General features: G+C 38.1%; 1 protein-coding gene and 1 long non-coding RNA gene across 8 annotated transcripts in view; one reads left to right on the plus strand and one right to left on the minus strand.

Annotated features, from left to right (window-relative positions):
* Positions 1-18908, minus strand: part of fat1a (FAT atypical cadherin 1a) — a 101742-nt gene extending 82834 nt beyond the window's left edge. For 3 of the 7 annotated variants that reach the window (XR_016168903.1, XR_016168902.1, XR_016168901.1), the window contains exons 1-2: positions 17219-17375; positions 12010-15293 (exon numbers count right to left, since the gene is read on the minus strand). Coding sequence is in view for 4 of the 7 variants with exons in the window: in XM_089132404.1 (XP_088988530.1) it covers positions 12010-15268 (3259 nt within the window). In the remaining 3 variants the exon portion in view is untranslated. Of the gene's footprint in view, positions 1-12009; positions 15294-17218; positions 17376-18665 lie in introns of those variants that run through there. The other 4 variants (XM_039685418.2, XM_089132403.1, XM_089132406.1 and 1 more) reach the window with 2 other exon arrangements.
* Positions 3220-6561, plus strand: LOC148978749 (uncharacterized). Its single transcript, XR_016169032.1, has 5 exons — positions 3220-3339; positions 4930-4964; positions 5244-5361; positions 5514-5606; positions 5950-6561. It is a non-coding gene; the product is annotated as an uncharacterized LOC148978749 (long non-coding RNA).
* Positions 18909-19256: the final 348 nt, after the last annotated feature.

Genomic DNA, 19256 nt, shown 5'->3' on the forward strand with positions numbered 1-19256 from the left:
GCATCTTCTATCTCTTCTTTCAAAATGTGTTGTGCAAGGCAAGCATCAAGCGCTGCCGCAATAATACACACTCAGGAATTTAAATCAAGCCTTGTGTTGTGTAAATTCTTAACAACAATATTAGGCCATTGTAAAAATGCAATGAGAGCAAACATTTAGGCAAGATAATTGTAATTATTTTGTTTGGCAAAAATCAAGAATCAATGAATGTTACCAGTTCTTTTTTAGCAAATCAAAAACATAAGGCTTAGCCACTGCAGTACGATTCCCGACCAATGATGACACTTAACACTTCTGAGCTGGTACTTAGAAGTGCATTTCTTTTCTCTAAATATTCATTTTTCAAAAAAGCTAAAATAATCATTAATTGAACAGGCAGTCTTTTTTGTGTCGGCCAGAATCAAGTTATAATTTTAAAATTTTAAAAATTGTAAATTTTTAAAGGGGTCATGAACTGGCTTTTAAAATTTTATTATATTGTTGTCTGAGGTCAACTTATGACGTTCGCTTGGTTTTTGCATTCAAAAACATGAATATAAAAATGAATAAGTAATAGGCTATTTTGTACCCAAGTTGTGAGCCTTCCTGAAAAACGGTCGGTTTTTATGGGCGTGTCGCACTGAAGACTTGGAAATAAATGCCCACTGCTGTGAGTGGATAACAGTTTTGCATATTATAATGAGTTTAACTCACCCGTCGGTGTACGTGGGGGAAAATGTCCAATGTTGTCAAATGGCAACCGGATTCGCCCATACATGTTTAACCAAGAGTCCGTGTGTTGCACAATTCCTGTCAGATCCAATATAGACGGCACAGCACGTTCTTTACTCTTAATCGTCTGCAAATCCAGTCTTGTTTATAAAAAAATCCTCAGTGAAGTGAAGCGAACAGACGACGATGTTTTACCCTCATCAGCTGGAACGTCATTAAAAATAAAGTTTATCCATGAAGTCCTATTGGAATCCAGAGGAAGCTTATGCAGCGACTGTCTTCCACAACCAGGCACTGCACAATATTTGTATTGCTCGGTAGCTCGATCCGGTTTGTCATCACGAGGTAGGCATCTATGATATTTAGCTATGTGTGTAATGCGCGAATCGGTGGGCGGGGCTATCGGCCGTGTTGAAGCAGGTGTTGATCTTCTTCTGCGGGGGTGGTGTTTTAACCCCTTCGACGTCATAGTTTCCCACTTTTAAAAACGAGGCGTTTTCAGAGGCTGGTGTCAATAAAAGCTTTTATTGGACTAACAAGGACGTTTTCAGTTCTGAAACTTACAGGATATTCTTATAATATGATGACCTCTTAGATGTCAAAAGCTCAAGGAAAATTTGATTTCTCAGTTCATCACCCCTTTAAGCAAACTAAAAAGATTGCAGGGTTGTGAGTAGTCTTCTAAAAGAATTCTTGCCAGAGCATTTGGACTAAAATAAGTGAAAGATGATAACAGATATGTTAATAAAATCAAGGATCAAGTACATCAGTTTAAAACACATTTAGAGCCAGGGTTTGAAGCTTTTGGCCTTGCCTAATGAGTAATCAATCTCTGAAATATCTTAACCAGAAGTTGTAAAGGTTGTTTCTTACTAAAGTATTGTTATATCATAAGTCAGTCTACATTTTCTGATCATCAATCACATGAGCAACAGCAATGGGGGGAAAAGCCACTGGCTTTCTGCTGCTTCATGCAAAAACCGAGATTTTTGAACAGCGAGTCAGGGGGATTAGACATGGATGCATGCTCAGCATTATGGGCCACTTTTTGACCTAATGGTGTCTGGCTCAAGCAGGTATGTCTGTATCCCGATGACTGAGTAGCTGCACCCCAATTCACAAACTTATGCACCATCCTATGCCATTTTATAGTATAAACAGTGTGAGTAGTCTGTTCACAGTGAAAATTCCAACAAGAAGTTCACTTCAAATACCCGAATTTTGCACAGTTTATTTAACCCAAACAAACAAACAAACGTGTACAGTATGTAATTTAAAACACAAATGAAAGCGTAGCGCAAGTTCTGCCAGGAAGACTCAATTGTCACGTCATTATTACCTTCTCATCTATCCAATCGCGTTCTAATACGTGAAGTATAAAAGACCCTTACTTGCACTTGTCTGAGTTCGCAGATGCTGACGCTTCACTTACCACCATCCTCCCCACCTCCACCAAGACGGTCTTCGCTCCATTCTTTCCCACCACCACCACCACCAGGTCGGTCCCTTCCAAAACTCCAAGTGGGGGTCGGCTGCGCCCCTGCCTTCATCTTCAGGCAGGATATGCAGAATCCATACCCTCGGATCGCGAGTTACGGACGGGGCCTACGCCAAAGAACTTTATTGCATATATGGCTTGCTGGGCTGTTAATAAAATGTTTTATCGTACAGTATCTTATCTCCCGAGTCTTTCTGGTAGAACTAGTTAATGACCATGGCATCATGAGATTTTCAACAAACATACAACTTTTTTGGTCTGAAATGTGCGACTACTACTCAGTGTCTCAGAATGCTTTATCTGAAAATAAAGCAGAAATGTACTATTCGCAGGACAAAAGTGAGAAAAGTCCTAGTACGCATGGTTTTATAAAGTGATATCTAGGGGACTAAAATGAAAAGTTAAACCTAACTGAGCATACAATGTCATTGGCCTCAGAATGGGTTACAGCTCCTTAAAATCAAGCTCCTTTGCACCAGTTGCTTCTTAAAATATATATATAAAACCGATCCCATTAAAGATAGCAATGCAATAATTCTTACTTCAAGATGAAACCTATTTTTAAACTAGATTTTTATGAAGTTCTGAGAGGTTGCTAGGATGTTTTACTAGGTAGCCCACTGAACAGGTACCGATGATATGATATAGTTTTTTGGGGTTTTTATCGTAATTTTAATGCATTTTTTAAAACTATTTTTATTGGATAATCAAGTGTTCTATACTAAAGTGAAAGGATGCCAATACAACTGCAAGTACATCTACATATACATTACAGTTCATTAAATAAATAAAATAATATATACTCATCTGACAAATTAAAATATGGACACACTGCTTATCCAACCATTATTGACAGTTGAGTACACTGTAAAATGTAACTGATGATCTTACTAATAACATTAAGTGAATAAAACTTATTTTGAATAAGTTTGTTGACCTTACTAAGTTTGATAAAGTAAGGACAACGTTTTAGCACGGTACGTTATTAAACTCAAAAGATTTTATTAACCTCTACTTAAAATAATAAGTATGTTGAACATTTTCGAGTGGTCATGCGCAGTTCTACCAGTAGGTGGAGCCGATTTGAAAACGTAATACCATTATTTCGGATGAGGAAAGCACATGGAAAGGTGAGTCAGTGCTTTTTATGTCTTATTTTAATGTCTGAATTGCTTAATATACACAATTGACCGTGTAATAAATGAAACAGATTAAACAAACTAGCGTTACACATGAACATTGGATGTGTTATTTTAATCAAATTCTTGGATTGTGTTGGATTGTGCTAATCGAAATGAGCAGTCTAGCATTTGCAAATCGGTAGCCTAATCGTTAGGTCCATGCTTTCAATCAAGGAACATTTTTATGTTTTAATGGTTTTTATTGTGAGTATAATGTAGACTTAGAAAAAACTTTACTGATTTATATTTTAATGTTGCAATAATTATGTAGAAATATAGCAATGCTAAAATTAATATATTTTAACTTTTGGATTACTTCAAATTAAGGGTGTGGGATTAATTTATCCACAATCTGTTTTGAAAAAATATAGTAGTGTTGTGCTATAGCAAAAATTATTTTCAGTTCTGGCGCCACAGTCTCAACATTGGCTATAGGCATATACTGTAACGTTACAACTCGACGTGCATTTACATCAGATGTTAACACACGGGAGTTACACTCACGGGACACTGCAATTCACAAGCTTTAATTATTTGCTTGTGCTTTAAAGCCTTGCCGCTTAAACGGTTAATTTGCGTGCTGTTCTGAAATGGGCGCATGTCATTTTCTGAGTGCATCAACCACAGTGCCTGATTACTAAACTTTATATTTCGCGTCTAATACTGTGGAATATACACAATGTTTTCATGAACACAGTTGGTTATGTCTAAAGTAAAAGTGAACTTAATTTAATCGGATGCGTTTATGTATTTCAGAAGCGTGCAGGTCTTAATCGACAGCAGTCTAATAATGAACGGCATAATGCGCCCTTTTCTTAAAGGGATAGTTCACCCCAAAATTAAAATGTGTCATCATTAACTAAATTTCATTTTGTTCCTTTATTAATTTCTTTCTTGTGCTGAACACAAAATAAGATATTTTGAAGAATGCGTGTAACCAAACAGTTGATGACCCCATAGACTTCCATAGGATGATATGGAAGTCAATGGGGACAATCAACTGTTTGGTTACCCACATTCTTCAAAATAACTTTTAATTTGCAACAGAAGATTACATGATGATACAACTGTTTTTTGGGAGAACTATTCTTTTAATGTTAATAAAACAAAAGTCACTGAAAATCACTCACTTAAATACAGTGGCTTTAATAAGAATAAATTATTAATGTATAATGTCAAGCCAATGTATAGGGTTTATCTTATTTATATATTATGTTGTGTATATGTAACGTGTATCTTTATTCCTATTTCTTTATTAACAAAGATTAAACAATTACTAAGCTTTTTATTATCATTAATTTTGGCCTAAAATGTCTGCTATTCTATTTTGTTTTTAGCTTTGTTTTTTGAAAATATGGAAATTTGTTTGGCTGTAATGCAAAACAGTAAAACCAACATGAAAAGAATTGTAATATCATATTTTGCCATATATCGCCCACCCCACACTTTACATGTTTGAACACTATTGATTTATAAATTAAAATACAAAGCTGTATATTAAAAAAGTGTGTATTTTAATATTATTTTCTTCATTTGCAGAGCTTGCTTTGTGAGATGAGACATGCAAAGGAAATGTAAGTACTGTTTTTTTCCCCCTATGAAAATAGAGCTCTCCTATTGAAGCATTATCGTATAAAACATGGAAGTTACACCAGAACTACACCATTTCCATGTCTTCACACAGACTGTTTGTGTTCATTTAAGTCATAAATATATACCTTTACGTTTATCTGAAGAATAGAGGTACATTTGGGATACTAGATTGAGTAAATAAGGCAATTTTCAAGTATCCCTATAACGCAGTAAGCAAAAGCCTAATAATAGATATAACACTGTTCTTTTTCCTTTTACAGATCAATGCAGAGTTTATTCGCATCACAAGCAAAAACCTCAAGCAAGAATTTTTTACAGCACTTGATCAACAGACAGCTCCATTTCTGGCAGTTGGAAAAAAAACTTTCTGAATTTGTGGTAAGCTTGTCTATGCTTATTTCTTAAACTAAATTTTGTAACTGTTATTTCATACAATTTAATTCTATGTTATAAAACTTTTTTTCAGAGCAGCCATCACATTTTAAAGTAGTTTATTCGGACTAATTTTAAATTTTAATTTGGTTTTCCAGGGCACTGACATCACTGCAAATCGCACAGCAGTTCTTTGTGGACTTCCCCTCATTTTTGGAGAAGACACCTCAGACTTTTTCAAAACAATATTGGCAAGTACCATTCTCTGTATATTTCTCTCTAAACTAATCCCCCACACATACATCACATATAGCCATTCAATTATTCTTCATTCAACTATCCCAGAAACAGACCAGACACAAACTCTTCAAATGTAATTGTACATTTTCTTGTGTGTTTGTTCTGCCATCATTGCACTGTACATTGTTTTCTGATGTCTAATTTTCATACAATACTTTAATGTTTACCTGTTAGTTGAGTTGTATATAGAACAGAAGGTAATGGTCCTGATTCTTTAAGTTACATGTACATTTGTGAGATTTCCTATTTGTAATGTAACTAGAATTTTAATATTTCTGTATTTTTTTTTATTAGGACTGTGATTGCAACACACCCAAGATTTCCATTGGGATTATAACTGTGATGACTGAAGAAACTCAGGATTCATCACAAGCACTGCATTTAGAGGCTTCACACACAGCAATTGTCCTAGAAGGAGCCATTGTTATGGATGAACTTCAAAAACTTCCGGATGCCATGTGCCTACTTTTTGGGCTAATATACTGTATGCGTTTAATTCGAAGTACACTCCACAGCTCAAGAACACCTTTGATTTTATTCAGAGACTGTTTCTTTCTCTGGGACACAAATTCCTGAAGCCTAAACTACAGTCACCTGAAAACATGCTGCTCATGTAAGTAAATGTTGTTCTGTAAGTAAATGTGAAAATTCTGTCATAATTTACACTCCCTCATCTTGTTTCAAACCCGTAAGAGAAAGGGTCTAGTCTTAAAATAAATCATAACATCTTAATAATCTCTTTATATCTTTTAAGTTAGGATCATCTGGACTTTCAATAGAAGGACATAAAATGCTTAACTGGTTAATTTTAAATGTTTGTATTTGTGTTTCAAAGAATATCCAAACTTACAGGTTTGTTATGAGATGTGGGAGAGTAAATTATGACAGAGTTTTCAGTTTAGTGGCTATCCCTTTACTATCCCTTTAAAGGGTTAGTTCACCCAAAAATGAAAATTAAGTCATTAATTACTCACCCCCATGCTGTACCAACCCTGTAAGACCTTCGTTCATCTTCGGAGCACAAATGAAGATATTTTTGATTAAATTTGAGAGGTAGATCACTGCTACATAGGCACTCTAAGGGATCGAAACTTGAGGGCCCAGTAAGTCAATGAAGAAAATGTTTAAATATTCCATGACTACAGTGGCTCAAGTATAAGTTTATCAAGCGACGAAAATACTTTTTGTGCGAAAAAACAAACAAATATAATGACTTTATTCAACTATTCCTTTTCTTCCTTGTAGGCCTGAAACAAGAGATAAAGAGATTTCCATGACGCATGTGTGCGAGAAATCTTTTTAAGTCTTGTTTCAGGCCCAGAAGGAAGAAAAGGAATAGTCGAATAAAGTCGATATTTTTGTTTTATTTCCCCACAAAAAGTATTCTCGTCGTTTGATAAACTTATAGTTGAGCCACTGTTGTCACATGGAATATTTAAACATTTTCTTCAATAACTTTCTGGGCCGTCAAGTGTCTATCCCTTAGGCAGCCTATGTGGTAGTGATCCAGCTCTCAAATTTAATCAAAAATATCTTCATTTGTGTTCCGAAGATAAACGAAGGTCTTACGGGGTTGGTACAGCATGGGGGTGAGTAATTAATGACTTAATTTTCATTTTTGGGTGAACTAACCCTTTGAGTTTGTGGTTGTACAAAATTTCTAAAATACACAAAACATTTATAAATTGTCACTTGTCAACCTTGGTTAAAAATGCTTTTCTTGTTTTATAACAGTTGTATTGTTAAATGGTTTTGTTTAAAATATTTTTACATTGCAACTTAAGTGTCAATTTTCCTGCATAGTTGCATTTGCACTGCACATTTGAATTACTTTAGGGTTAACAAGAATAACAATGTGTTTTTGTGATTAAAATTGTTTGTTACATTAACAAAAAACTGTTTGGGGTGTCTGAATGACATTGTTTAGTACACTGTTGTGCATAAGGACAATTGATGAGTAATAAATAATGTTTTACCCAAGTTCAGTTTTGTCTTTTTGTCTTAACTTAATTTGTTTAGTTCAGCTTACTTCAAAATTTTAAGGCAATCGGTTTCCTAATTTTTTCCTAGTAATGTGAACTCTAATAAGAAGTTAACACAACTAATAATTTTGAGTCAACTTTACTTGAGTATACTTGATTTACAAGTTGTCTATACAAATGCTATTAAGTTGCGCCAACTAAAAATTAATACAATACTTTACTTGGAAAATTTAAGGCAATCGGTTTCCTCACTTTTTCTAAGTAAAGTCAACTTGTTACATTTTACAGTGTACATGCTGTCTATCAAGTACAAGGACACTAGAGCCCCTTTCAACACAGAGATTCCAGAAAATACACGGATAAAGTGACCTGAGATTTGACCCGGGTTCGTTTGATTTTGGTTCATTTAAACTGCCAGTGATTTTTAGATTCAGAGCGTGCGTTCACACCCGTAAAAATCTGATGTGACGTAAAATCTCAGCAGCGTCTTAAGTTTGCTTATGAGCTGCGATTTCTCTTTTCTCGAGAGAAGCCATGCATTTTTTTTTGCTGATTCGATTATGAACTAACATATTATGTTCCCTTTGACTAGCTGCTTCATCAGCGTCATCGTTGCGACACGGCATTGATTACGGCTTTTGTTCACACAGCGCGTGTTTTGGGACTGAACACGGCAACGTTACTAGGTTCCCAACCCGGCATCAATCCTGGGTCGTGTTTGTGTTTACACAGGAGGCATTCTGGCAATTTCCCGGGATCAACGCGCTGTGTGAAAGGGCCTTAGAGAAAGCTCTGCATCAACAACCTTCTATTTCTAAGACTTTGTTCTTAGCATTTCATTTTATATCAAAGTCAAATATTCTTGCACTCCAATTTTGCTATCCAATTTTATTTATTCCCCTTTAGCACGGGAGGTTCATTAAATAAAGGCACTGGATGCTTTGCGAAGCTCTGGTGACTTCAATCAATTTAGCAGCATACCTCAATGACTCGAGCATCGGTGCTTTGTGTGTCATCTTGGCGGCAGAAATAGGCAGGCTAGAACACTGAGGTCTCACCAGGGCCCAATGTAGCCCTCTGCTTTGACATGTTTGTGAGAATCACACATGTAAACACTGCAGGAGGTTCTACAGACAGTAGAACCCCCTACAGCTACAGATCTAGCTTTGTTATTGGTTAAAAAAAGAGAGACAATCTAGTAACCATTCTGTTTAAAAGCAAACAAATCATGTTGTAATTCAGTTTCATTGTGACAGTAATATTTTAATTCATACTGTTTTTCAGAACTGAGTTTTTTTAAGAGGAGCTTTCGCTCCACTCAGACAAAACAAAAATACATTTATGGGAAAACAGGATATAAATGATGTAAGCCTCAAATTCCTACGAGGCAAAACTACTGGAGTCAAACATACAGGGCTGAGGCGAACAAATTGGGGGTAGAAATGAACGACAAAACATTTAATTTGCACATTCCTCGCCCCCTGTGGGGTCTACAGAAGTAGAGTTTAAATGGGTAAACAACACACACACACATGGAAAATATAGTCCAGAGCACCAAATCGGGCCCAGATGTGACTCAGTTTTTTTTTTTTTTGGTGTTCATTCTCATAAAACATGACTAAAGGTGCACCCATACCCTCCAGCGACGGTGACCCCATGTTCTCAAAATATCCATTCAGTGCAACACAACAAATGACTCTTTATTACTATACTCTTCGGCCTCAGTTTAAAGATTGATTCCTTGCTTGAAACATGATATTCATCCCTCATGTAGTGACCTCAAATCTGAACACCTCCTACCCATCCCTCTTCTAATCTTTCCATTCCCATGAGAGCTGCTATTACCTCAGGCATATTTGCTTTGCTACCAGTCCTGGCTATGATCCTTAACAATGGTACTCTGAAAAACACAATGGCATGGCTGCCATTGAATCAATTTGAGGGTCAGAGAAAGGGGGAGAAGGTCAGAGACTCCTGCTGACCCACATCTCTAGTTAGGGGTGGTGCTAAGTAGACTCTCAATGGACAATACTCACTAGCACGAAACATTACGGTAATTATTAGACTAGAACTTTGATATGGAGATTATTCTGCACCCAAGAAACTCAAGAGGATTTTTTTTTCTGATAGAAAGGAAAGAGGCCTACAAGATCAGTGAATATCAAATTTTCATGTAAAATCGACAGTTCTGTTAATTGGCACAAAAATCTCTCACACTGACCCGGATCAATGAGCCATCCTTATCGCTGAGCCTTGCAAAGTATTTTTAAGTTCAAAAGTGTTGACTGTGGTGGTGTCAAACTCATTACATGTTCTTCCTAGGCTTTTTTTCTGATTCACCCCTCAACTCAAGACACCATTTATCTCCTCTACCCAAATCAATTTGGAAAAACCTTTAAATAAGCTTCCATCCATTGGAACTGCAGCAAACCCCAATCTCCATAAGACTGGGCAGGCACAATGGGCAACAGATGGTCTTGTTGTGGGGGGGGGGGGGGGAGACCTATGCCAGCACATCCTGTCATGCTAAATTTACCACCCAAGAAAGCAAGATTTCTCAAAAGGCATTTAAAAGAGATAGAAAAGAGAATTTACTTTATTAAGGCCCTTTCACACAGAGCACAACACGTTAACGCGAAGCGCAAACGAACGACGCTTTCACAACAACAAAACGATTGATTGGCTTCTGCTAATTCATGCCTGCACGATAGGTGGTGCAGAACAATAATGCATTTTTCATAAATGCACTTTTCCTTATGTATGTCTCTTGCATTTATTTATTGCAATTATTATTTATTTAAAATTTAGCACTACACCATAAACACAAATTATGCTTATGAGACCTTATGAAAATTGACCAAATACTACATCATACAATATAATTGTAGCTAAGTAACAGATGCATTAAAGCATTTAATTTAACATCGAGCTACATAACAATTTAATTATAATTACTTTGTTCGATATAGACTGAAGCATTCTCTCACCAGACCCAAAAAAAAAACAAAAAAAAAAAACTGAAGCTCATTACTGAAGCTCAAATCTAATTGGTTATATATCATATGATCTGAAGCTCAAATCTAATTGGAAGGACGTCCTTTTAATGCAGGACAATGAAGAAGAAAAAAAAGACACACTAGAAGAAGTTTTTTTTCGCTTTGTCGCACCAAGATTGATCGCACCGAGTGTGAATAGCTCCATAAGTATTGTTTCCATTCAAGAACACCCTGTAAAGACCTTTTAGGCAGATATGCTTTATAGAAATACCTTAGAAGTTAATATGTTTTCATTAATTTGTTTGCACAGAGATAACAGGTTATCGTTTGCACCTAATGGTAATTTCTATTATTACTGTAAAACTGCTTTGAAACAATCCATACTGTTAAAAACACTTTATAAAGGAAGGTGACTTGACTTCACCTGACTAAATACATTTATTTCTAATTCCAGATTTTGATTGGATGCATATGCAAAAAACATCATGATGTTTCACTGGTCTATTTGTACATAAATCATTTAGCTCAGCATACAAATCCATTAATCAAAGAAAAAAACACTTATCTTGAGTCTTGTAAGTTTTGTGTATTTTAGGCCTTCATTTTTACTGGGTGGCCAAGTTGCTCAGTGTCAAAGACCGTTGGAATTCCAGACTGCTTATTTTAAGCTTTTGGCACAGGTGCTTTGAGTGGTCAGGGCAGCTGAGAGAGGTATTAATACATTCTTTGTATAAAGATAATGAGGCCAGATGTTGACTTTTGCCCACGGAAATGTGTTTGCTTCAAAAAGCACCATTCTCTAACACTCATCGGCTCATATTAATACACGTTAAGTACCCTATGGCCTACATAACAAAATAGTCTATAAATGAGAAATAGCCGGTGCTTGATTGTCTCATTTAAAAAGAAAAATAGACCGAGAGAAAGTAAGAAAAAAAATCAAGGATCAAGTAAAAAAAAAATTGTGTGCATGGAAGTAGGGGGCGGGGAGGGACAGCAATCCTCTTAATACCACGGCAACTAGTGTGGAATGTCTACAGCAGGTCCAAGAGACAGCTGCTCCATCTGTTCCTGCCATCAATTCTCTCTCCTCCGGTGGAAAAATGAAAAGAATCAGGATGCTCTTCATCAGCTCTCTCAAAGACATCCAACTGCTACCACCAACCTGCGCAAGTATCCAACTGATGCCACTCAAAATAAAATGAATCCCTCCTTCTGTAAACCCTAAAAAAACCTTTCATACAGCAAGTCCTCTCACATTTGCACCGTTCATATTACCAGAGATTTGTTTCTTGAATAATTCATGACCTGACAAAACATCCCCCGCTACCCCACCCCAGTCATGAATGGATAAAAGGGAAAGGAAGATAACTTACCAGTTTCTTCGTCAATAGTAAAGATCCCCAGACCCGACCCATCCCGAATGGAGTAACGGATTTCTCCGTCTCTTTCTTTATCCTCATCCTGAGCTGTGATTTTCATCACCGATGTTCCAATAGGCACATCCTCTTTGATAAATCCCTTATCCACAAATGATGGGAACAATGGTCTGTACAGATTCTCGTTCACATCCACAACCTCCACCTCAATGTGACAACTCGAGGACAAAGATATCGGCTTGCCTTTGTCCTTCGCCCTTGCTGTGAGACTGTACACTTGCTTTTTCTCGTAATCCAGATTCTGTACGATTCGTACGGCACCACTCAATTTGTCTACTTCAAACTTTCCGTCCCCATTGTCAATGAGGCTGTATCGAACCTGGCTTGACGACCCAACATCAGGGTCGTGAGCCTCCAGCCACATTATAACGGTACCGATGGGTAGATCCTCACGTACTCTCACCTGATAGTTTGGGGGAATAAATTTTGGAGGATTGTCATTTACATCCTCCAGTGTGATTTTAAGCAATACGGTTGAGACAAGTTGAGGTTCATCAGCGGCCTGGTCATGAGCTGCTATCTTGAGTACAAAACTGGGTTGCACCTCACGGTCTAGAGGCTTTTTCACCGTAATGATCCCGGTTTCAGTATCAATAGCAAATTGATCTGTGTCTGCCAATATAGAGTATCTGACCACGCCATTATCCCCAAGATCTTTATCTTTTGCTTCCACTTGAATGATCTCTGTGCCGACTGTAGTGCTCTCGCTGATATCCACGGAGTAGGCGTCCTGTAAAAACTGTGGGCTGTTGTCATTAGCATCCAGGATCTTTACATCCAGCAGACGTGAAGATGACTTCTGGGGAATCCCAAGGTCATACACGGTAATGTTCAACGTATAGTGATCAGTTGTTTCTCTATCAAGAGGAGTATATACTTTGAGCCATCCACTGTCCATGTCAATGACAAAACGACTCTCAGCGTCACCCCCAGAGATAACGTAAACCAGCTTCCCATTAAAACCGCTGTCAGAATCCGAGGCACTAAGATGGACAATCCTGGCCCCAACAGGCAAGTCTTCTTTGACCTCAATCACACTGGGAAAAGTCTCAGCAAACTGGGGCACAAGGCGGTTCACAGAGTGAAAGTCCTGGAAGTGGTCTTCGGGTTCAATTTGGCTGTGGATCTTGCTTCCTTGCAGGAGCTTTTCTGCCAGCATGCTGGCAACTCCAGTATCAATACATTTCACTTGGACCGGTTTGCGTGCCGTAACAACCGTAATGTTCAAAAACATGGGCTGAGTTTCATGTTCTCCATCACTGGCTATGATCTGCAAGCTGTGATAGGACACTTTTGCTGCCTCGCCCTCATTCAATGGTTGCTTCAAAGACAGTACGCCAGAGTTTGGATTAATATCAAAATAATTCAAGTCATTCCCAGCTTTTATTCTGTACCTCACCAACTGCAACTCATCAGCATCAATAGCAGACACCGTTGTGATCTGCTCACCAATACCATGGTCTCTCGGCACAGTTATGTCACATTCCACACTCTCAAAAAGTGGCTTGTTGTCATTTAAGTTGTTAAGCGTGACCGTTACCTGGGTTTCTACCTCACGTCGAAAAGGGGAACCCCAGTCTGACGCCCGCACTTTCAAAGTATAAATCCTCGGCATCAGTTCATAATCCAAAATCTCTGAACTACTGATGAGACCAGAGAAGTAGTCAATAACAAATGGCTGGGGATTTACATTGGCAATGCTGTAAGTGACGTATCCATTCTCCCCAGTGTCTAAATCAGTGGCTTTCACTGTAAGCACACTAGTACCTATGGGCATATTTTCATCAACACTTGCTTTGTAAGATGTCTGTTTGAATTCTGGGGCATTGTTGTTCACATCGATCACATCAATAATGACTTTTGTGACTGCCTTTTTCTCACTGGTCACAACCTCTAATTCATACTTTTTCATGGAGTCTGCATGAAGGGGCCCAGCTGTTGTGATCAACCCTGAATCTGCATTAATGGCAAACGGATTTTTATCTAATTTGTGTCTAAATGCATACTTGAGTTGAGGATACTTTGGCACAGCTGTTACCATTACAACAGGTGTGTGCAGTGGTGCAAATTCACTCACATTGACTCTGTAAATAGCTTGATTGAATTTAGGAGGCCCTACTTTAAAGTGGGGAGACATGACATGGATGACCTTTGCAGATGAAAACTGGGGTGGACTTCCTTTGTCTTTGGCTTGCAGTGTTAGGTTGTATCCAAAGGGCTGACTATCCCAGTCAACCTGCTTAACTGCTTTGATTTTATATTCCTTACTGCCAGGACTTGTCCGCATGGCTTTAAACTGCTGAAGAGGGTCGCCTGCAACCACACTGAGAGATGCAATCTCACCGTTAGCACCTTGGTCATTGTCTTCAACAGTCACAACAGCATAAGTAGGATCCTTGTCGGTGTCTGAGGGTGCTAGGGTTACAGCAGTGATGACCGGTGCATGCTCGTTGGCCTGCTCCACTTGTACCATTAACTTAGCCATGCTGCTAAATCCACTGCTACCATACAGCTTCATGCCTCTGTCCACAGCTAAAATCTCTAACTCATACTGCTTTGTCTCAGAGTAGTCCAGCTTTCCTGTTAGCGTAACTACGCCACTCGTGGGATGGACTGAAAACATGTCTGTCCATTCTCTGAAACTGTAGTAGTACTCTCCATTTGTACCGATATCTGCATCCGTCGCCATCACCTTGGCTACGCTTGAGCGAACAGGTGTGTTTTCGGGTAAAGATATGCTATAAGCAGTCGGGGAGAACAGTGGCCGAAGGTCATTTGTGTCCAGTACCTGAATCCTGACTCGTGTTCGAGCCTCAGCATTTGAATTCTTTTCCATGGCTTTGACTGTGAGAATATAGTGGTCTCTAACCTCCCGGTTAAGAATGGCACTGCTACCTCCTTTGGTCCTTATTCGCAAAAAACTAAAGTCTCCCAATTGATAGTCCTCAGCTTTGAACAGGTTTTCGTTGTCTCCTGACACGATTTTGTACCGTATTTCCCAGGTTGGGTCTGTGATGTAGATTCCCATTTTGACAGGATTTTCCACATAGGTCTTAGCAGCAGAGTTCTCATAAATGGTAGCATTGTAAACAGACTGGGTAAACAGAGGAACGGACGCAGTGTCGAGGCTTTGGTTCCCAGTGCAGCCGCACAGGAGCAGCAGAACCACCAGCAGTACAGTCACGTGATTCTGCATGTTTGCAGAGCACTCCTCACTGAAACTGTGGAGAATAAAGAGAAATAGTTAAGAGATAATACAGTTTCAGTTTTAATCGATTTACATCTCAGGCACATTCACATGGTTTGGTCTTTCATCTGAAGATTTCAAATCTAAAGACCTCTTAAATATTCATTAAGAAGTTATTCATTCATGGGTTGCAGCAGATATAGTTTACACACCGCACAAGAAACTGACAGACAACTTTTAAATAGCTGTTTATGCTATTTAACATCACTTAAAACAACAAATATGATTAGTGCATCAGCATCCTTAGAGACAGGCAATGACTATTTGTCTATATTTCGAACATCACCATAGACACCATGACAGCAGATAGGCCAAATGATGAATTGTTGTGAGCATGGAAGTGTCTTTTGTGTATAATGTCACATTTCACTACTTTCTGAATAAATTACACATTATTCTCACTGCCTCCTGCCATATATCTTCTTCAGCTAAGAACAATGAGTTTAAAGAGAGATTCAATAGGAAGAAAAACAAACAATTTATACAGATGAATATGAAAAACTGCATAAATACAAAACCATCACCTGGTAAGAGTAAGCGTCCTTATTATGGTGGTTATAAGTAGTATTCTTAAGATTGTTAAATGTATTTTTTTCTGATATGCTGCACATCCGCAAAGTAGCATGCATATCTAACAATATATATATATATATATATATATATGAAGAGTTCAGATGCAAAAGCCTCTAAATGCCATTTGAAATTTTCTTCTTTAATGATGATTTTTATCAAACTTGTATATTTAAGTTCAGTAATTTCACTTAAATTGCAATGATAATTACCTATTAATTGTTATTTAAGTGAAATTACTGAACTTAAATATATAAGTTTGATAAAAATCATTAAAGAAGAAAATTTCAAATGGCATTTAGAGGCTTTTGCATCTGAACTCTTCATATATATATATATATATATATATATATATATATATATATATATATATATATATAAAGTAGCATATTGATATCTAACAATTTATATATATATATATATATATATATATATATATATAAAAAGTTGCAGCTTTCGTTTCTACTCACATTAAATTTACTGATAATACGTAACGTTTGGCTATAACGTTACATTCGGATCACCTTGCCTAGCACATTAGATCCGAGGTAACACAGAGCAATGTAGAAATGTCGAACATTACTTTTAACGTTAAATAAGTGTTTTTGTGTGTAAAGCAATTCACAACAGAGGACGACACACTCCGTGAGAGTTTATTCGAGATTTTCAGGTGTCCTTGCGACTATTGTTGCCCTCGAGCGCATATTACAGCAAGAGACTCACAGCCGTTAACGTGACGTTTGGTTCAGAAATGAAATGTAACGTTATCTGAACTTTCTCAGCGACATCAAAGAATCACATATCGTTTGCTGTTAGCACAATAACCAACATACGATTTGAATGTTTTCACAGGAGTTAGCCTACCTCAGTGGTAGGCTAACTCTCCTCAATATACGTAAGGGAGTTTAGCCGAATGGAAACAAAATACTAAAGTAACAAAAGACAGGCTTCTGCTCCGTTGTTAAAGTAAATCCCCATCCCCCCCAATCCGACAGTTCCTATTCATTTCACGTCGTCGCCACACTGGTGCCTCCATGCGCTGGCCAGTATGAACTGTTTCCATTAGAAGACAATTATCTGGTCACCCTGGACTGCTTATCTTAAATAATTCAACTCAATTTGAACACATTGAGTATTCCAACAGATTTTCCAAGCAACGGTCAACTTCAAAGCTGCCCTACTTCCACAACGGAGAGCATGGGGGACTCCAAACGGCACTTACACCGCGAGCTGACAGAAACTTTTAAGCATATCTGAAAATAGCACAACACCAGAATACGTCCAAGAAGTCCTCCCTCAAATTTAAAACGTCCCAAGAGACGTACATACCTATTCCAGAACTAACGTCCTTTGTTTGGTGGCTTTTCATGAAGTTTGTAAGTTTCAAGTATCTGCATGGTACCGACGCTCACTCTCAGCGGCTCTCTCTGCTCGCTCACTATCCGACCCACACACGCGCGCACACACACACCCACACACACAAAGAGCTCTTAGTATTTCTCCGCGCTCCTCTCACAGCGCACGGATCTACTTCCTATTGGCATGAAGATGAAACGGCCGTTGCTTTCCTCTCACAGTGGGACGGGAGAAGTCTTTGATGTTTCATTTTATGTGCCAAACCTCTCTAATGAAGAAATATGCCGCGTCATACGCTTTTTGGAACAAAGCAATGGAATTATCTCTTTGGATATCAGCATTTGAGATATTGGTTACAATTAAACCTGTAGCCAACCAAGTTGATAGCAAAATTAAAAAGATATAAATGCCAATGTTTCAACAGTTACGTTTTCTGACACACATACAACTGCTTTGCGCGCGCTCCATGAAAAGCAGTCTCAATTGTACGTTTTTGTACGTGGTCATTTGGTCATTATTAATGTAAACAGAATTGCGGGGAAAGAGGATCGAATGCGTCAAAATATCAGATACGGAATAGGCCGTATTATAGTTGTTAAAATTAACCAAGTGAAATGTCCTACTGTGATTTATGCTAATGATTTAATAAGTATAGGCTTAACCTATAATTCATATTGAGGAGGATATATTAGCCTATTTTTTTACTTACTAGATAATTGATAATCTGAACAATTTCATCTCAACAAACAATCCATCTTTGTTTTATTGTCTGTATTTGAGCTGCTTGTCATTGTTCTTGTTTTATTATTTTTTACTGATTGCTTGTCTATAGACTCATGCAATCTTGAAGCAAATTAAGAAGTTATTGTTCATCTTTGCATGGTGTCTCGAATCGAATTCGAAGTTCCATGGTATTGAAATCGACTGAAATCGTGACGAATACGGACCTTCTACATGTTTAGGTGAATTTAATAAACAGAAACTCTCAAAATGAAAAGCAACGTTCCATGCCATATGGGAACTGGGGAAAAGTTGCAGTGACAGACGGAAAATCTTTCTAAAGCGTGGCTCTAGCACGGCACATGCACTCTGTTGCTCGCGAATGATGGCGCTGTCTCACTGCTGTGCCCGCGCGCGAGCGATCCACGAGGCTCCGGCTCTATCTGTGCAACTCACTTTATAATGCTTACATCAAGTTGCGTGCATGCGCCCATTGCCTCTGCATGACCATTTATTACTAAGCGTATGTCAATAATAACTATTATATTTATTGCGGGTAAAGTAGCACACATAAACGAGTACGGTTGTAGTAACAGTTGAGTAATAACTACTGATTTGTCTTTTTCTGTAGCCTAATGCATTTATTTAAACAAGTAGTTGCATTTGGCAAAGTTGAAAAGCTATTGTGAAAGAGCCTCACCAGATTCAGCGGGCAAAAGCTGCCGCTCCAAAGTCTAAATGATCTCCAGGACGTGTTGGCAAAAGGAGTATGTGAGCATTTCTTCGCATGGAGATTCAGTCAAAACTCGTAATAAATCCGGGTCGTGGTGTTGTATTCCCTACATTTCCTCGCACATCCGAAATCCCCGTGAGCAGGATTCCATGCAGCCACGCGTGCAGAGACTATGCACAGATTTCTACAATACCCACTCAGAGCTCGTGCGCTCGGGCAGTGGAGGAGGCGCGCGGATACTCCGGGATGCCTGGCTGGCTTTCCGCCGATGTGACGTCACTGCTCTCTCCCCATGGAGTCGATCATTTGATTCAGTGATCTCACCTCTACCGTACGCTTTGACGTTTCGCACTGACATTGAAGGCTGTTTATTGAATTATCAGCCTAATTGAACTTTGCAACTTCAGACTTCAGCTGTCTGTGGTGGTGATCCATTACATTTGGATCAATAAAATAGAGCATTTTACCACTCAAATAGACTTTTTAGTCTTTTCAATAGTTAAGTTATTTGGCTAATTTGAGTATGAAACATTTTGATTGTATAAAGTGAGTAGCTAT

This window comes from Pimephales promelas, chromosome 6 (assembly GCF_988280905.1).
Source record: "Pimephales promelas chromosome 6, fPimPro1.hap1.1, whole genome shotgun sequence".
Classification (NCBI taxonomy): domain Eukaryota; kingdom Metazoa; phylum Chordata; class Actinopteri; order Cypriniformes; family Leuciscidae; genus Pimephales; species Pimephales promelas.